This window comes from Nipponia nippon, unplaced genomic scaffold, assembly GCF_047370975.1.
Source record: "Nipponia nippon isolate SJK-2023a ecotype South Korea unplaced genomic scaffold, ASM4737097v1 scaffold_3, whole genome shotgun sequence".
Taxonomy (NCBI): domain Eukaryota; kingdom Metazoa; phylum Chordata; class Aves; order Pelecaniformes; family Threskiornithidae; genus Nipponia; species Nipponia nippon.
The window spans coordinates 81,994,833-82,014,703 of record NW_028262347.1 but is presented as its reverse complement, the minus strand read 5'-3'; the positions used below and the strand labels follow the sequence as shown (position 1 = coordinate 82,014,703).

The window sequence follows — 19,871 nt, the reverse complement described above, 5'->3', positions numbered from 1 at the left end:
GTGTGATATTCAGTAAGATTTGAGGAATGCGAGAGAAAAGCCACAGTTACGAAACATCCCATCAGATTAACCCGCAACACATCCTAACAGGATGCAGACGTAAATGCAAGGCATACATACCCACGTAAACCGTCCACAGCTCCTGTTCACCAATAGAGACAGTAGAGAGCTTAACCCCTCTTGAAATAACTGAGCCACCTCAGCAATAAACTGTTGGGTCAGTCCCAGAAATGATGACCAAGTATCTCAAGAAAGTGGTACCCTCCAAATATTTAAGTTATCAACTAATTCATAAGAAATTTTGAGCAATCCAGTCCTCAGGCATGCAAACCCATCTACAATTCAAACAGGATGCTAAACCAATTAATAAGCAACAGAGATCTGATTACACTGCTGGCATTTATAGTTACAGTTTTGCTGCCAGTTATTGTTACAGTTTTATATTGAAAATGACAAAAAAAAAAAAAAAGTAATTCAAGGCTAGCAAACACCACGGACTTCCCATGACACTTCTTGCACTATCTGAGTCCCTAAAATCAGGTGTAGTTGCTGGAATTCCTCCCCCTGTTTTGCATACATCTTAACCCTTCCTGGGCTCTCTTCCCACATATTCCAGGATACCAGCCATTCCTTCTGACTCTTGCATGATCTGGAATTTCCAGCTACCCATGGGACTCCAGTGCCTCTATCAGCTCTTTCCTGTCTGTGAGCTCCTCAAGATCAGAATTCATTAAGAAGAATAGAGTCAGGAGATTTGCAAAAAACACAGACCAGAAGCTTTTATTGATGGAAATTTCCCTGCTTCTTTCTTCAGCAGGAAAATAATCATGGCAACAAGAAAAAAAATACAACCCAAAAAAGGAAACAAAAAAGTCCTTCTGTTGCAAATATTATTATTCTCGTTTCTCTTTTTCTCTGTTCTTATTTTGCAGAGCTTAAAATGGTGACGTTTCCTCTTCCTTTGTTTTTTTTTTTTTCTCAGAGTGCAGCATCAGTCATGAGTTTCTTCTTTAATATCTGAAGAAAAAACAGATTCGTAAGAAAATGTGATCTCACATGACACAGAATAACATGAATTTTTTCAAATGTTTTATATTTCAAAATTAGACACACACATCCAAACAATATTTAAGGCACAGGACACCATTCAGCAAATCTAGAGTAAGGTAATTTTGTTTCCAAAATAAAAGTCTGAAAATGGAAATCCAAACAGAAAGCTCTCCCTTCCCCTTCCCCTCTTCTTGCTCAAGAAGTTCTGCTTTGAAGAGAGGTGTGTATGCCTCTGGAAATCTTAGAAGTAGTAAGTCCTGTGTAGCCATTCAGCTCACAACAGACTGTGACTGACAGAGGACAAAACTTTGCCATCTATTTTACTGACCCATAAGTCCCCATTTCTAAAAATAGATGAATCTAAGAATTAGATATAGCATAATGGGACCCGTCTTGGACAGCAACCCCGGAAAAAAAAGTTCATGCCACAGTTTTGATCCTGCATTCAGAGGAGCTACTGCTGTCTTGGAACTCCTGCATTATTCTCCCCTTCTCAACAAAAATAAATCAGCTGGCCTTTCAGTTACCAACAATAGTCTCTCCTTTTTTGCTGCTACTCTCGACTTCTTCTCTTTCAGCAAGCGATATCAACTCTGGCTCTCTTTGGTGGTTCTGGTATGAACTCTGGTCTTGTGGTGTGACTCCCTTTTGTTTTCCAGTATGCGGCATGGATCCCAGTGTTGTTCCATTGGGCACTTGAAGAAAATACGGAGAGGAGGGCAGGCAAGGTGGCTGAGTGTAGGAAATCTGCTCTGTGAAGTACTGTCCTCCTGCTGTGCTGGAAAATGGCATTCGTGAGCACAACTGATTTGAGAACGGAGCTCCCTGCATGTAGAAATCATTCCAGGGGACAGCTTGATAGGCAGTGATGCCTGCTGAGGAAAAAGCAAGCAAGAAAGGACAGAACAATGAAAATAAAGGAAGGAGGATTAAAACCATGTATATGTAAAAATGTGCATGGTATGCTTAAGAGAGCAAGCTCGGTGCAAATACAGTATTACAGTTATGCCTTAATGGTTACTGCAATAGAGCAGACATCATACACATATGAAGGTGAACTTTGTTGTTTACATTGCAGTGTATTTATCCAGAGCAGAGTTATTCGGAGGAAAAACTTAAGAAGTTCATAGCATTGTTATAATCTAAAAACCATGATGTCACTTCAGCATAGATCCTGAGCATATGTAATGATATTAGAGACACTCCCCCCCCGCCCCAATTTGTTTTCCTCCACTCATATTTTCCAAGTTAGCTCTGCAAAGCATAAGCTGGGTGCTTAACCTTCATGTCCATTTATTAAAGCTGCAACCCAGGAAGCAGGAATGTTTTTTAATTAATATCTGTAATTCAACTGAACTGCTCACTTGCTTACATGCTGAAGTAAGAATTCTGGGTGTGTCTACACTGACAGAACATTTCCCTGCCCACTGCACTTCTGGAAGCCCAGGCCCTGGTCGTCCACACTGCGTAACAGCCATGGGAAATCTTCCTTGAACACAAGTACGGAATAAGAGACCATAAACTCTGCCTCTGTTCCTTCAACAATCCTCCAACTTCATCAGTCCTAACAAGGCTTGCACCTTTACACATCCCTTTATGTTCGCACGACACGCCCCAAGGCATGCAACACACACTTCTGGCATCACACTATAAAAAAATTAATTTGGTGCGCCAGGACACAGCCTTCTCGTTACTTCTGGCACTTCAAACTAAAAAACCACAGAAAATAATAATTACGCGTTACAACCAGAGAGGAGAACCAGGCCAAGCATGCTAGATAGCATGGGTGCTGCCAACCTGTTCTGGAGAATGTTAGGCCATGAACAGGGTGAACATGAGCCAGCTTGCACCCATCAGCCTGTGAGTCAGACTTCTCTCCCTGACAAGGTCCACAAAAACGGTACAAAAACAGGAGCAGCATCTGTGGTCTGAAAACTCTATTCTCTTATGCGATAAGAACAGAGATGTATTTTTTGGACTGTGAGCTTAATTCAATAAACCTGACAGTCCAAAGAAATAAACTGCAATAGCTTATCTTTTGATTGTACTTGGGCTTAAACAACTTCAAAATACAAATCCCTGACACAAAACAAGGAGACCAACAATGCCATTTTCACCTAGTTACTTTTTAGAAAACTATGCTGAAGTGCTTTGATCTAAGTGGTGTTGCAAATTCATGTCACAGGAAGAAAAAGAAAGAAGCTATATCCATACTCTGTTTCAGAAATTTACCCGAGTTTCCACTTGGCTGCTGTAACAAGAGCTGTCCCCCCATGTGGTTTTGTACATAGCCTTGTGTGGCTCCTGCTGCCCCATAGCTTACGGCTCCACTGTTACCAGGCAAGGTGAGGAAAGCTGTATGGGACTCAGTGGGTGGTGTAGGAGTGAGGCGGACACTGGAGAGCCCATTGCTGGCCAGTTGACCTGGCAGATGGTGGAACTGGGAGAGCTGGTGCTGCTGGGGATACTGGGGCAGCTGGTAAATTCCACCCTGGCTGCTGTACTGACAGTACGTGGTCTCTAGGTTGCCTGCTGACTCCAGCTGCTCGGGGTAATTGCAGGAAACCGGTGGACTCAAACTGCAGAGAGCAAGGAGAGAGGCAATTCAGAGATTAAAGTAGGGTCAACAGCTACAGCAACCTGTACAATAAACAATTGTTATATCTTCCCCTTGACAGCCGCTCCAAACCTGATCTGACTCCACCCCTTCCTCCCAAATGCAAGGCACAGGACAAGAGCAACAGAAACCACTTGAGCCAAGTGGTTTCACAGCAGGTTTCTTTAACAATGCGCACTAGTGGGGATCACCTTCCCTTCAGTTCTTCCCACTCCCCAAAGCACGCCCCAAAGCACACCCACCCTCTCTCAAGGATTCCTCTTCACTGTGCTTCTGCACCCCGCTTTCACTTGACAGGCACGCAGTTCTTGAAAGCACTCTGATTAAAGGTATCACTTTTCTGATAGCAGGTGCCCCGTCCTTCTACGCACATTAGACGCTCTTTCACACTCCATTTAAAGGACATTCTCACTCCCACCTCTAACTGCTCATTTATGCTCCCACCTATTTCCTTGTCCCATGTCCCGCCTTCACCCTCTCAAGGCTTCTCCCAGGGTTCACTTTTTTAATCTCCCTCAAAGGCAATCCCATCTGTTCCTACCCTTGATTCTGGATGCTGTACGTAAAGGCCTCCCTGGAGCCATTTTCCTGACTGGACAAGCTGCATTCACTGTTGGGAGTGTCCAGCATCAAGGGAACGATATGACTGTGCGTGCTGAAGGACAGACTGAGAGGGAGGCTGGCCCTACGGATGGGCGGAGGGCTGGGAAGACTAGGGAAGCACTCCGTTCTGCTGGAACTGAAGTTGAGCTGTGGTAATGCCTTTGTCTGAACTGCTTCACAAGATGCCACCATTCCTGCCATTGAAGAGACTGTGAATAAAAAGAGAGACTGTCATAGGATGCTGTCATACCAAAAATTAAAAGGAGCAAGCAGAGGGAATGTCAAGAGTGGCAGAACAAAAAAGCAAGATGCCGGTAAAAGAGCGGAGGTTAACTGATGGGAATAAAAGTGAACAAGTACCAGCATTGCTGCTGGGAAGCAAAAGGGAGTAGTAGCAAGCTCTCTGGAACAGAGGATTATGTTTATTGGTTAAATAAAATTACCTTCATGATTTCAGTGTCTGCATACTGGATTTATTCAGCTCTCAAGAAGGCAGCCAAATGAAGCAAAGTACTTCCTGGAAAAAAGCCAGGAACAATCCCCCAGCCATCTTCCATCTCTACCGTCCTCTGGGAAGAGTGTGCTGCACAAATTACCCTTTTGAAAAATTTAACTGTGGTTTGAAAGAAACAAAAACGTGCCTTTAGAGATCCACTGTCTAGGCCGTTTTTTAACGAAATTTTCACTCCTGGTTTGGCCTCTGATGAGTCATGCCAAAAAAAAAAAAAAAGCAGAGACATCAGCTGAAGGGCCTTGAGAAAAAGCAGCTGGGAGATGGAAAAGGAAACCAACACCATTTGGTTGCTAGAATCTTGTTTGGTGACCTGCCTCCTCAGGCACTGCTGGAAAAGGAGAGAGGAACAGTTTCCTACAGAACAGCCTCTGTGGAAAGAGGATAATATAGGAAATGAAAAGGTCAGAATCATGTATGCTGGTGATCCAGAGTAACAAGTATACACAGAAGTTTAAGAAGGTTGCACATGGTGCAAGAGAACAAGATTCTCTTTTATTATGCCAAATAGCAAATGCTTTCTCTCTTGAGAAGTGTAGCCATCAGGTGTGCATGACACAATTGGAAATGATTTTTTGAGTCTAGCTAGGCTGAACCAGCACAAGGATGAGGCAGATATGAGAGCATATCACTGACTGTTCAGGTAAAGTTGATCTACTCCCACACATTGTAAAGAATCCAGGGAAAGCTAGTAGCATGGATAGTTTACAGATGTACTTCACCCTTGCAGGCATCCAGAGTAACATCAAATGCGCTCCGCCAGGTGTGAATCAAAGGCCTTAAACATAAAACCTAACCATAAAGCTGCCACAGCAAGCATGAGCTACCTTTACAGAATTTTGGCATGCGTGCCCAGAGAGCTGATAAGGAGATTCCTTTTCAACACCTTGCAGCACCATTTCTCAGATTCCCCAGTATGCTGTGCAATTATGCCTATCTTATTGCATCTTCCCACATTCAATTTTTTTCAACCTCTGCAACTATGGAAAGAGGGAGTCCTGACGTTTCAATGAAAACTGGAATACCCCTAATTTGGGGCTCATTTAGAAAACTAGAGCAAAATCTAGGATGACATCTCTAAAGCATTCACAGGCTCAGGCAATTCTCAGTGGTTTATTTTTTCTATTTGAACATACTACTTCTACACGTCAGGCAGCATCTATGATGTACCTGTCACATTCTTGTTTTTTGACACAGCACAGATCTAGTCCCACACAACAAAGCACTAGTCAAGACAACATTTAGTTTCCTCGCAAGTCAAAACGGCTTAGCCAGAAATGAAGCTGAAGATCTCTTCTGATTTTTCAAAACTTTCGTTTGCACTGGTTCTCCTAACCATTCTGTCCCAGAATGTAGCAGTTCACACAAACATTATGAAACAGCAGCCATGTGGGGCACAACTTACCTGAAAAACAGTCTATATCCTGATAAAGCTTCAGTTCAACAATGACAGTAGGATTAGCTATTCTGCAAACAGCCTTAGTCTTTCTCAGGATGAATACAAGCAGTGTTAACAACATAGCCCAGGAAATCACTTCTAAACCCACTTTCACACCTACTAAGAATTCAATTCTGTTTTTTGCGATATTTGCAACACTTAGTGCAGATAATCTTTGTGGATCATGGCAATAGGACCCACGGGCAATGAGATGGTGAAGACGGCGCACTCAGCCTCCAAAGAGCTGGTTCAGCCTTTTCTAAAGTTTCCTCTACTTCTCAGTCCTTTCAAAGACAGACACTGAATTTGTATCTTCTGAATAAAGCCACAAATGCATAAGAATAAACAATTCCCAAAGAAGTAATATCTGCTAAATCTGATACTATATTTACAGAAGATTCCAGCATCTTGTACAATGATGAATTCTGATCACTGGCTTGAGATAATACATTTTACAATTCTGTTGCTCTTCCTGACATTGATGTAGAGATAGATATCTCAGAAGGCTTTCCAGTGAACATGGGAATGTAACAGTAGGATTTTTTTGTTTATCACTTCCACTGTTTCTGGGTTTTCAGTCCATGAGACAACCTTGCGAATTTTTGGAGAGCAATTTAATAATTTGCAGCTTCACATCTCTGAACCAGTCCTGGCACTACACTTAACTCAAGAACAGCTATTCTAAGTCTTCAGCTACACAGACTTAAGAACAGCTATTCTAAGTCTTCAGCTACCCAGCTGTCTTCTCCCTACTATAGTTGCTTCCTCAACATCCTAGCAGAGTTGAGAGACCCATTCTTTAATGCAAATAGCTTCCAATGAATGGGACAGAGTCTTAAATTAACAAAAACGGATGTGTATATTTCTGTCGGGATGACTGTGATTTCAGTCTTTCACCAGTCTTGAAGGAGACTGAGGCCTATTCTAGAGAGGTGTCCATGAACTTACAACAGGGCATGGTTTCAACTGTGAAAACATGATTTTCAAATGTTCTAGGAAGCTGCTTTCACTGTTGTTAACAGGCCAGATCACAGGCACAAGATTTGTTACCTGAGTGACACCTGTCTGCATTGGAGCCTTTCCTCTTGACGTCAGCCATACATGACTTTCTTGGTCAAGCACTTACTATGTTGACTCCAAAAGGCCTTGGCATGAGATGCCTGCAATGATTCAGGCAATAACTATGCAGCTGCTTGCAGACGGTTTGGGAGGCTGGAGACCATGATTATAACTGTTTTACAAGCCCAGTGTTGGGCACAATGCAGCTGATGTTGTTTACAGGCTGAGCAAGCAGTCTAACCTCAGATGGTCTACTTGCTAGGGCTGCTTTCCCAAGCATCAATCAAGAATTCAGCAAAAGGCTCTATAACTATGAGTCTCTGTGTCATACACTATTCAATGCAGTTTCTTTTAAGGAAACATGCCTGTGTAATTGGAGCATTTATTGGAACATTAAGGGCCATCACAGAGCTTTTCACAGATACATCCTCTTCCTGAAATTATGAGAAAGCACATCTCTCTTGTAAATGACATTTTGAAAGTAGACAAAACATTCATCAAACTTAGGAGCAACGGCATTCTTCATTTAACGGACTGAAGATTAGTAAACCAACTTCAGTCTCTAACTGCATTGCTTTGAGAAGTGCATCAATCTGATCCTCTTCTGGATTTTCAGTAGGCCAGAACCTACCACTTGTTTAAAAGGTGCAACTCTTGCTTGCAGTGTCAGCTACACATCATCAGCTTTAAAGTAATCTGTTCGAAAGCTAGAATCCTATAAGTGAAATCATTAGAGCTTGTAATTTATTTACCGTTCTTTGACAGATCATGTCCAATTTCATCCAATTGCTCCCAAGACTTCCGTTACAATCCCATCTCTGCCACTGAATAATCCTCTTTCTATTTGCATAAGAGATACCAGCATAGGCTGGGTTCCTGACATGTGTCCTCAGCAAGATAGTCACATGAAACAAAATATTTCCTGCAAAAGCATCAATGAGGCAGAAAAATTTCCTCCTGCAAACCAGAGGCATAGAAAGTAACTTTTCTTTCTAAAGGGTCAACTCTATAGAAAATGTAAGTCAATGTTTTAAGTCAATGAATAACAGATATATATCCATAAGAAATCTCAGACAAACAAGAAAAACTTCCAATAACTGCAAATGTCAAAAAACCCACCATTAATTTAAAGCAAGCTATCTGTCTAGCAAAACTAGTAAGAAAACAATTCTAAGATCAAAGCAAGTTCAAGACTGAATTTTTGAAGCACAAAAGGCTCTCATGGCAAGTAGCGTAGCTAACATCAAAATCAGAAGCCATAACTGCCAGTAAGGTAGAGTACATCTCAAATACAACTTGCTGGATTTTTAATCAGCTTGTTTGGAGAACTGCACAAAACAATGGGACATAAAAAAAAAAAAAAAACCAAACACAAACCAACAGACAGTCAGAACTACTGGCTAAAGCAAGTAAAAACAATGGCAAAGGTGGTACTGAACACTTTCCAAAGGTGTCAGGTAACAGATCGTACTGTTCTCATGCACTTAAGTCATTTGCTTGTCCTGCTGAAAGTGGTTAAACGTGCTGCTACCAAGGAAAGCACCTGAATAGCCACTCCATTAGGCCACAGTCTCTAGGTACAACTGCACCACTGTGCATAGGTCACAGATTATTTTGCCATGAGCTGTTTCCACAAGGGCCACTTTTACTAAGCAATTGGTTCTGCATTGTAAATTGATGACCTTTTTATTCATTTGTTCCCTCTTTTATTTTGCTTCTGTTACTTCAGATTTTCTCCTATCCAAGTTTTATCTCCTTCATTTTCTGAGATACTCTAGTAAAGAAAACAGATGGACCCTGGATGGCCCTATTTATTGACTAGCCTTTTTTCTGAACAAGGAGGCTGAATGCATTTGGAAGTCACGTTGTCTTTCATTTTTCTTCCGTTTCATTTTCTGCTTTCATTCTTAAAGAGAAAAGTCTGCCTACACAATGCTAGATAACTAAAAAAGCAAGTTTCATTCCCCATGGCAGTGTTATCCCGCATCTAGTAAGGCAAAACAGCAACTGAAGCTTTTTCTGCAATTGTGCCATGCAGATCTCTCTTCTATGAGGACTCTCTACACCTAGTAACAGTCTTCTCCCTCAGAGGGAGCACTAACTTAGGTCTCTACTCTGCCCAGGCACCGATTTTCCCATGACTTGTAGGAACGTAATTTTTTAAGACTTCCCCCTTCCATCAAATTTTAATAAGCAAATTTGGAGGGCAGGGTGGGTTTCATAAACAAAGGGAGCATGTGACTCGTTACACACAACATATTCCTCCCTTCCCACAGGAAACCAGGTTAAAAACCAATCATCAAACATCACAGTTTGCGTGCATTAGCAAAGCATGCCTCTTTTCTGCAAAGTGATTTAGAAAAGGTACTTTTTTTCCAAACAGATCTGTATCTGGAAAGTATTTACCAGCCTTAGATGACACAAATAGATTTCATTACTTCTTGCCCAGCATGATTTAAAGAGAACAAAGGGAAGCTTGTTCCCTCACATAGATGTAGCAGAATGAAGTACATTCTCATCTTCACATGTCCTTAACACTGAAGATACAGGGGTTTCAGACAAGCAAAGGAAGCATGTGTTTCATAAAAGCTAGATGGATACACAGTAAATGCAATAGGTGGCAGTCAGCACCAAGTTCAAAGGATTCAAGGAGTAAAAACTCAGCTATCTTTATCACTCATTTTCTCACATACCCAGTCCACTCTCAGGGACATTCCCTTGCCCTTTTTCTTCCTTACACATTGCACGAAGAATTCAGACAGGACATTTCTTTCCCGTCAGAAAGACTGCTTGTGTTTTCCACATGGAGAATTGCATCCCAGCGTGCAGATTCCCCAGAAAAAAGTTGCTCATTACAGACAGATGACAAGATCACATCCCTGAATGAAACTTTATTTCTCTAACAAATATATTCTCTCTCAACTAAACAGCATGTCTGCAGATGTACTTTAGGAACCAGGAGAGTTCTGAATACAAGTGTAGAAATATGAGGATGTTTGGTTTGTTTCTTTTAAATGAATCATTTTGCAAAATCTTGGTCTTTATCTAATTAAATGCAGGACTAACAGACTGCACCACTTCATCATTCTGGGAAGCAGTGAATTATTCAAACACTTTGATCATATTTACTCTGCTGCAAGGGGAAAAACTGGAACTAACTGAATTACAGTCATATTGGTTAAACAGCTCATAAAATTGGCTGAAGTAGCCCTTGCCTTGAGACTATGACAGGCAAATTTAAATGACATAAGTGCTAAATTATGGTATCAAGAAAGTATCTCTATTACATGCTTTCAGCATACATATCTATTTCATAGAATCATAGAATCATTAAGGTTGGAAAAGACCTTTAAGATCATCAAGTCCAACCGTTAACCTAGCACTGCCAAGTCCACCACTAAACCATGTCCCTAAGCACCACGTCTACCCGTCTTTTAAATACCTCCAGGAATGGGGACTCAACCACTTCCCTGGGCAGCCTGTTCCAGTGCCTGACTACCCTTTCCGTGAAGAAGTTTTTCCTAATGTCTAACCCAAACCTCCCCTGGTGCAGCTTGAGGCCGTTTCCTCTTGTCCTATCACTTGTTACTGGAGAGAAGAGACCGACCCCCACCTCGCTACAACCTCCTTTCGGGTAGTTGTAGAGAGCAATAAGGTCTCCCCTCAGCCTCCACTTCTCCAGACTAAACAACCCCAGTTCCCTCAGCTGCTCCTCATAAGACTTGTGCTCTAGACCCTTCACCAGCTTCATTGCCCTCCTCTGGACACGCTCCAGCACCTCGATGTCCTTCTTGTAGTGAGGGGCCCAAAACTGAACACAGTACTCGAGGTGCGGCCTCACCAGTGCCAAGCACAGGGGGACAATCACCTCCCTGGTCCTGCTGGCCACACTATTCCTGATGCAAGCCAGAATGCCATTGGCCTTCTTGGCCACCTGGTCACACTGCTGGCTCATGTTCAGGCGGCTGTCGACCAACACCCCCAGGTCCTTTTCCGCCAGGCAGCTCTCCAGACACTCCTCCCCAAGCCTGTAGCGTTGGATGGGGTTGTTGTGACCCAAGTGCAGGACCCGGCACTTAGTATTCTAAGCTTATTGATACAATCTTATAGTTGCTTTCTACAGTGCCAAAATACTTTTAAGGTATCAGCACTACTAAAAATACATTGAATTCTTTGGGTCATTATTAGAAAATTACTTGCACAGACCTGCCCTTAATACTGATAACCCTATATGCTTAGAATACAATGAGGAGTCAGAAATGATGGCATGAAATTCAAAAGAATGAATTACACTGGGAAGCAGGAAAATACACACAACTGTATCACATGTCAGCACATCTATTCCTTGGGATATCCCTCCCTAAGGAAGTGGTGAAGTCCTCATCACTTTGGAAATATTTTCAAGTCGTGCCAACTTGGTAACGTAAACATATACATGGGAAATGCTTTAGGGAACATTTCTGACTCTAGGGAATGCTCTGATACTCCACACATGAACACACAATTGAACAAATCCTCTCTTTTTGGTTGCCATCAATCTTTAAAGTCTAAATGCAGTCCAGGTAGAAAACTGGTCCAACAGCACACCCCACTGACTTTCAACAACACTGCAACAGCAATTACATAAAGCTATATGCTTAAGAACTCAGCTAGTCTCACTCCCTCAAGGTCTTCCACAAAACGGAAAACTGCACTGGCCGGACAAGTCAAGGAACCTCCTTTGGAGATTTTGAAGGTATGGAGTACCTGAGGGACGCTCTACAACCCCAACAGTATACAATGCACCTTCCTCACACAGCTCACTTGACTACAGGTTGTAGCCAGAATGTTGCAGTCTAAACCAGAATATGGGGTGCGTGTGTCTGCCATGCAGAGCATAATAACCAGAATAATACTTTTGTCATCGTTCAGAGAAGCAGTACCAGTGTCAAACAGCTATTACGGAAGAATGCCCTGATCACGTATCCTTATGAAGTCATATTCAGAAATCCTTGCTGGCTTGTGCTGGGACACAAATATGGACGGCAAATTTGGCTCTAGCCTTAGCACGGAGGCACCACCGTGCTGGTACGTAGCTGGTAGACACTCGATTAGCAGAGAGCTGTTAAACCTGGTGTCACTTTGTGGATTGATGGCGTAGGGCTCTCACATGACCTTCCCTAAAGTGTTTGGGAACCTGCCAGCACCACCAGCTAATGCTGCTGCTATGCAAAATACTTGTGCTGATGGGGGTCTCACCTGAGGAGGAGGCAAGTGGTGCAGGATGTCCACTGAGCAGGCTGGAGTAGTTCCCAGCTGTAGTGTCTACACCCAGCATGGTAGACTGGTCATGAGCAATGTCAGGCAATGGAGGCATGGGCAGAAGAGGTGCCCTGGAGATATACATAAAGGGTATGAGCATGGACCAGAAAAAGGACAAGACGTTACGACAAAAGTATACACTCTTCTAACTATCCTACAATGGGCAAATCCTAGATCACTAGCAGGTGGAAAGGGAAAGCGCTGGCTGACTTAAGAGTGCAAGGAGAAGCAGTGCAAGGGACACTGTATCAACAGTATTTGAGGAAGCAGCCCCAGGTCACCAGTGTGGAAAGGACAGGCAGCAGGGACAGTACAATGAAATCAGTCAGGTGGTCTCCAATTTTTCCACTTAATTTTTCTCTTTTCATTCTGTTTTTTTCACAGGAAGACTCTTGCTCCAGACTGCCATAAATACCTCCCTGTGGAGACTGATTTCCTCCCTCACTTACTCACCCACTCTCCCTTGAAAGACCATCTATCCCCTCACATACTCCCTTCCCCCACCCCCAAATAAATGTCCCCTGCTCACCTATGGAAGGTGATAGCTTGTATTTCTTCAAAGAAGCCCATGACTTTGTAAGACTGATCTAAGCAAGCAGCATTTCCATTGCCAGGTGATGGTGGGAGAAGGACTGGGATAAAAGAACTCCCAAGTGCACACAAAGTGCCCGGCCAACGCATTCACAGAAACTAAAAATGTAGGGGTGATTCCACAGACCTTTCTATCTCATCCCTTGCTCTCTACATGACTTCAGCTGGAGCAATTTCAACAGTTTTACTTCAGAACAGTGCTACAGGTTAATCAAAAGCACTTTTAAGAGGCTCCACTACAATTTGCCCAGAAATCTGCCAGCCTACTGAGGTCCAACTCCATGGTCGGCCCTCCACAGCTTAAATGTAAAGGGGAAATGGCAAAGGAAAATATTTAATTCCTTAGGTGTCTATTGTGGAGAAACGAGAAAACAGAGTAAGTCCCTCACCCATAACCATCTGACCCAAAGGGGACTGACGGAGCTGATGATGTTGGATACTTTTTGTTGCCTTTCACACTCAACTTCTCCGATTTCCGCCACTTTGCCCTGCGATTCTGAAACCAGACCTGATAAATGGAAAGAAAGGATGCATTCAGAGAGGAAACCATCTACACAGGGGTACACAGGCAACGAATCAGCAATGGCTGCCTCCACACGTCACCAGGTGAGGCCAGAAACCTTTCCTCCAGAGAATCTGCAAGATTCATTGCAAACAGAAAGAGAAGAATAAGAGCAGAAAGATACCCCCAAACACCAGTTTCCTTTGTCATCCATGATCTTCAAGATAAGAGAGATTAACTCCAATCTCCTTAGCCTCTTTTACCTACCCATTATGTGTCTCATCTTAGGAGGAGGGAGTACGCAACCACAGACTCCACTGCCATTTTGTGTGGGGCAGTTGGTTGTGCAGTGTCCATCCCTGCGAGCTCTCTTTTCTTGTCACCAGTGGCATATGTAGTCTCTGTCCCGTTACTCATGAGCTCCTCCTCCCTGCCCCAGTCCCCCTCTGTCAATTTTCTGCACAGAACCCACAGTCAGCACTGTTACCCACACAGGTGTTACCATGATACGCTGTGGCGTTACACCAACCACAGCCGCGATCTCCCTCCTCTTCTCATTGTCGGGGTAGTGGTCTTCCTGGAACATCTTCTCCAACTCTTCTAGCTGCTCTAGAAATGATGCATTGTTCAAAGAGAGAGAGATGGGGAGCATGTGATAAGAAAACAAACAAAAAAAAAAAAACCAAAAGAAACAAGACAGAGGAAAAACAAAAGAGAACATTTTTTACTATACTTAGAAATACATGAACAACATAAAAGATGTTTTTTAAAAGTAAACCACAAAAATAAACAAAAATCTTCTTCCACAGTAAAACAAAGGGCATCGCTAGCAATGCTTCAAACATAAGGCACTCGGCAACCTTTATTTGAAGAAGTCTTCACACATCTAATAGTGTAGAATGCATTGCAATACCAGTTAGAGCAGTTCAGCACCTCTATGCTGTGCCTTCAGTACAGCAAAGGAAACATCAGCGCCATTGGCGCTACAAGTGTCACTGTCTGCCAGTGGGTTCCCTGGTATCTACCTGCACTATAGAAGGTGCGGGACTTCTTCCTGACCGGTGGTAGAATTTCTGGATTCTCAATTAACTCTTTCTTTCCCTTGGTCTCATCGTGGCTACTTCTGGATTCCAGAACTGAAGACACCTTGTAGGATTGCTGAGCTGCAGCGTTGGCTGAAGCGCATTTGTATGATCGGCGAGTAGCTGGGCCACACACATCCTGCCTGCAGAGGTCTCCAGGGATTCCACCAGACGCTTTCTCAGCGCACACTCCACTTCTGTCATTACTTTTTTTCTTCTTTGCCTCCTTTTCAATCCAATCAGTGTAATAGCTCTCACACTGTTCATGTGACCCTGACTGACCTGTGGGCTCCTGTGCAAATTCAACCACAGAAAGTGGGGGCACAGCCCTCACATCACTGAGGAAATTTGACAGCTGCCCACACACTGAGGCAAGGTCGAGCTGGCCGTCAAGGGCTGCCGAGTCTTGGGAAGTTGACCCTGTTGCCTGCAGGGTGCAATATGTTCCATCTTCCTCCACCGTCTTTACAGGGCTGATCCTATCTTCTGTTCCCAAGATATCCTCAACTTTCTCCTTTATAGCTGTGCTTTGGAATGCAGATGGCACACTGCTCCCTGTACCATGCCCACCGACAGCATCAGCGTCTACCACAAAGTACTCAGTATTCCGTGATGCATCCTCCTTCTCATCCTTGCACTCTACAAGGAAAAAAAAGAAAAACAACAACCCCCCGCCCCCCATGCACATTGTCTAAGCCAGGTGTGCCTGGATAGGAGGCTTCAGTTATGGGAGAAGGAAAACACTGCACAATGAAACCCAACAGTGAAAGCAACTAGAGAGTTCAAAATAAAGACTGTCACCAGGACAGAGTGCTGGTAGGAAAGCAACAGCAAAGAATGTGATATGGTCAATATGGAGATCGAACATCTGAGATGAAAAAAGCCTCATTTTGAGAGTGAAGATGCCTGCAAAAACAACCAACTGTAAAATGCAGGAAGAATTAATTCCAGACACAGAGAATAAAAGGAAGGTTGCATATTACAAATACGGGGAAAACAGTACTGGGGAAAACAAAGGTCTTTAGAATAAGGAACAGAATAAAAATCAATGATGTATCAAGACACTAAGTGTCACCTTATTAAAATAAGCAAAAGAAAAATACAAGCAAAATTCTGGTCTACTGTGTCAGCAGTGATTATCCGACAAAGGACATCACTTTTTGATTTATAGAGGTTTCTGTTCCTATCATACTCAAACTGACCAAGCAAAAAAACCATTAATTGTACAAACTTCTAATAACTGGCTTAAATTAGTTTTCTGCAACTTCAGCCACAATGCTTATGAATAACAGACTTACAAGACAGGTAATGAAATAGCTGGCTGAGGACCAAGTTTAACAAAAAGCACAAACTGCATTACAGTAAGAAAGACTGAATAGTACAAGACAGGTCAGAAAGAACACAGCAAGAGAAATAATTAAAATAGGCAACAGAATAATAAAGAAGCATTATATGTTCCCAGCTGGCATATAAATTCCTAAAAGAAGGAAACCCGCTGATTGTCTCAGAATGTGTGAGACTGTGTGATTTCTGCTACTTTAAAAAAAAAAAAAAAAAGTTACTATTTCTTAAGAATAGAAAGTAGAATAATAAAACCAAAACCATATATCTGCCTCTGTCTGGAAAGAGGAAAGTTTGAGCAGACTGTTGGCAACATTTCAGTTGTATGTGCCTACAGAGAAATGTGGTTGTTTAATGTGGAGGGGAAAAGATCTAAAATAATTTCATTTCACTCTGTCCTACTTTTGACATATATTAGTGCAAGGCCAAAATAAAGGGCTTGCTTTCTGCCTCAATGTTTCTTTCTTAAACAATTGTTAATCAAGAAGGAACCCCACACCACCAGTCAGATGGGAGAATCTTCATGGAAGTATGAGGGGATGCCAGGCTGCTTCCAAGACCTTCCAATTTGCTTTTTACAGGATTAAGAGAACCGAATTAGTTGCAGGGGAAAGAGACAGAAGCAGGAAACTATGCAACTATAACAACTTGATCTTGTTAAGCAGCAACAGTTTCCACTGCTGTTAAATGAGATGAAATATCCTGATGGGGAGGGTCAAGAACCGAGGGAGGCAGAAGCTGGTTATGTTCTGCGTAATTCCTTTTTCCACCTTTGCCCTCACTGCCTCTGAGCTCGTGTCGCTCATTATGTGAAAAAGCTAATATTTTCACATCATCCGTTCTTTCACTCACCCTCTGCCTCAAATCAGGAGTAGCATTTTCAGCTTAGTGCTTTGATTTGACAAGGCTTTTAACTTAGTTTTATGCAAACACCAGTATGTGCTTACATCACAAAATACATTTCAAAGTCTTGTGTATGTAGCAGAGAAAGAGATTGACACCTGGGAGTTTTATATCATCTACAGGAATATTCCTCCAAGTAAATTGCTGTCTCTATTTTTAAAACATATAGCAAAAGCCTGACAACAACTTGGGATTGCCAAAGAAAAGACCTGAAATGAAAATAAAGTTTGGACAGAAAGACAGGCCTTCATGGTAACAAACAGGGGGTTAGCAAACCACTCCTTTCTCCCATCGTTCATATGACAAGAGACCAGACTGAACATCACTTTGTCCCACTTTTAGACAAATATAACCTTAAGCAGAAGGGATTTTAACTGACGGGGAACATCATGCTTATAGAGTCTGGAACACCTGGGCTGCTGAAGGTGCATGAGCAGGAAGCAAAGCCCTCTTTTCTTCTCACAACCACCTCGCTAGACGTTGCTTGGAACAAGGTAACCACTTGCACAGTGACAGCAAGATTTTTAAGATTGTTTGGAGCACCTGCTACAAAGCAACCTGAACACACACACAGGGAAAAACATCAGCTTCACAGGTCCACCCATGCTAGCTCAGACAAGGAGGAGGAAAACTGGACAGTGGGTGAAGGTGGTCAGCACCAGCAGCCTAGAAACCAGAGGCAGCAGGGACCCCTCAGCGTGGCAGGAAGGGAGGACCGCCTGCCCCCAGCTCTCACGCCAGCTTGCCGGCCGCTTTTACACAGGGCCACGCAGAGCCGAGCAGCAGCCTATTGCCCCAAATCCCCCAAGGCACCCCGGGCAAAATGGCGGCTTCCCCCCAGGGCCAGGGTAATGCGGGGCCGCCGGCCCAAGGTGACAAGGGGAGGCAGCGGGTAATGGCTGCTAGCCCTGGCCACCACAGCCCGCACGGCGGGCCGGCCGCACAGATAATAGCCTAGAAGAGGCGACAGGGTCGTTATCCTCCACCGGGGCCGCTCATTAGGCTCATTGCCGGGTGCCTCCCCGCCGGTCATTAATGAAGGGCCGGCGCCCCTGCCCCGCAGCCCGGCCCTTACCCAGCCCTTCGGGCGCCCGCTCCTCCTCCGCGCCCGCCCCGTCCATGCCGGCTCGGCGACGGCGCCGCGTCCGGCGTTAATGCCCCGCCCGGCGGCGAGCCCCGCACAGGCTGCGGCTGCTGGCCCCCGGCCGGCTCATCAAGGCCACCTGGGCCCCAGCCACCCTCGAGGCTGCCGGACCAACCTACCTCAGCCGCCCGGGCAGGCGGGGAGCGGCAGAGGTGGGCTGTCCCCGCCAGCAGCAGCAGCAGCAGCAGCGCGGACGCCCCCCTTCCTTCTGCCTCCTCAGGCGCCCCGGCGGGCGGGAGCCACCTCCCGCGGGCCGCCGTGCGGGGAGGCGCCTGTCCTCCCTCGCAGCGTGGGTGTGGGGGGCCGAGAGCGCCGGCCTGCGAGGGGGCAGAGACAGGGCCCCCGCACGCAGGGCGCAAAGATGCTTCTGGCGCACCTGAGGACACCTGAAAGCGCGTTCTTCCTCAGCGCCCCTGAGGAGCGGGCTTAAACATCACAAAGAGCACGCCTCGGAAACCCCAATGTCACGAAACTGGGTCGTGTAATGTGAATGAGATGAACCTCATTATCTTTCCTTGTGGGCTGGCATGAAGACAGATTCATTTTTTTATGTGCTCTGGCTGAAGTAATTTAGCAGTGCTTCCAATTCTCCATAAACTACTGGTTGCAGGAAATAAATAGCACTTCTTGACTTTTAGGTGCGGTAATTTTGTGTCCTTTCAGTATTTAACAATTCTGAGAAAAAACAAGGCTCCTACCAGAGTGGTACCAGGCAGTTAGTGACCTCACGCTACTACAAGCGGTGTCATCTGCGCAGGTAACATGTCAACCAGCTTTGTGCGCTTGCAGGTGTCTACATGAGATGAAGGGCAGGAGTGAACCAAGCCTGCCTCTTCTGACTTCCTTCTTCTCACACGCGGTTGATGGAGAGACCTGTGCTGCTGCAGCTTGGGTCGTGATGGCTCCAGAAACCAAGCCCTCTGCTCTTGCATCCTCTGTGTACAGCTTTCCTAATCACCAAGTGAAGTGCAGCCGGCTGTAAACGCAACTTGCGAGTCTGCAAACAGCAAAGACACTGCTTACTTGAAGAATGTGATTTGCTTAATTGCGTTCTGCTGCACCAAGACAGAACATCCTTCATCCTCATCAGGGTTATTGGCTCAGCATCTCATTGCTGGCAGGGCACCATTCTTCTGCTGTGCATTTCCCAATACACCCTGTCTTTGTTCCAAGGTTTGCTCTAGCATCAAAGGTCCTGCTTCTGCAGATGCTTTCACCTGAGAGTAGTTTCATTATGTTAAATGAGTGTAACCTGAAACGTGTGCCAGCATTTTGGAAACAGTATAATTAGTCTAACAGTGCACCTGGTTCAGCCACCAAACGCAAGACGTGCTGGCTGGAATGTTATTGCAGCTAAAACGGCATTTCATTTGTGAGCAGCATTCAGCTGACAAAACACAACTCGATCTTAGAGGGGATGGGACCTCTTCAATATTAGATAAAAGAGTAAAGTTAAAAATCACTAACTGCTTTAGAGGCTCCTGTTTCTGAGCAAGGTTGTCTTTATTTACTGAACTCTGGTCCTAACGTCAGCTTTTTCTAGTACTGTGAAAGGGAATAAGAGCTGTGGAGAATGCTTTAATTTATTTTCCTTTAGGAGGGACCAACATAGGTCTCCAGGGCAGTGAGCCTTTTTTTTAGAGCCACATATATATTTATATATATTTTATACTTTTTTTATATGAAAAAATCACAGCAATCATAACATTTTTCAGACATAAACCACTAC

The 19,871-nt window shown here is 44.1% G+C and overlaps 1 protein-coding gene across 3 annotated transcripts; it reads right to left on the bottom strand.

Annotated features, from left to right (window-relative positions):
• Positions 1 to 759: 759 nt before the first annotated feature.
• On the bottom strand, positions 760 to 18,902 carry NOBOX (NOBOX oogenesis homeobox). 3 transcript variants are annotated; one of them, XM_087766515.1, is made up of 9 exons: positions 18,074 to 18,902; positions 14,698 to 15,393; positions 14,175 to 14,281; positions 13,560 to 13,678; positions 12,517 to 12,650; positions 4,209 to 4,479; positions 3,283 to 3,629; positions 1,578 to 1,925; positions 760 to 1,017 (listed from the first exon to the last, which is right to left on the bottom strand). In XM_087766515.1, the coding sequence occupies exons 1-9, from the start codon at positions 18,117 to 18,119 to the stop codon at positions 992 to 994; spliced, it is 2,094 nt and encodes a 697-aa protein (XP_087622641.1). In that variant the 5' UTR covers positions 18,120 to 18,902; the 3' UTR covers positions 760 to 991. The 3 variants fall into 3 exon arrangements, with proteins under 3 accessions (XP_087622641.1, XP_087622640.1, XP_087622642.1); XM_087766514.1 differs by lacking the exon at positions 18,074 to 18,902 and having other exon boundaries at positions 14,698 to 16,008; XM_087766516.1 differs by lacking the exon at positions 18,074 to 18,902 and having other exon boundaries at positions 1,578 to 1,922; positions 14,698 to 16,008.
• Positions 18,903 to 19,871: the final 969 nt, after the last annotated feature.

What these genes read in the sequence shown, in the direction of transcription:
- NOBOX (XM_087766514.1), bottom strand. Translation starts at nt 15,442, where the DNA reads ATGTGCATGGGGGGCGGGGGGTTGTTGTTTTTCTTTTTTTTCCTTGTA. An exon ending in TAACGCCACAGCGTATCATG is followed by an intron (nt 13,679 to 14,174) that starts GTAACACCTGTG and finishes TCCATTTATCAG; the next exon opens with GTCTGGTTTCAGAATCGCAG. An exon ending in TTTGGGTCAGATGGTTATGG is followed by an intron (nt 12,651 to 13,559) that starts GTGAGGGACTTA and finishes GTATATCTCCAG; the next exon opens with GGCACCTCTTCTGCCCATGC.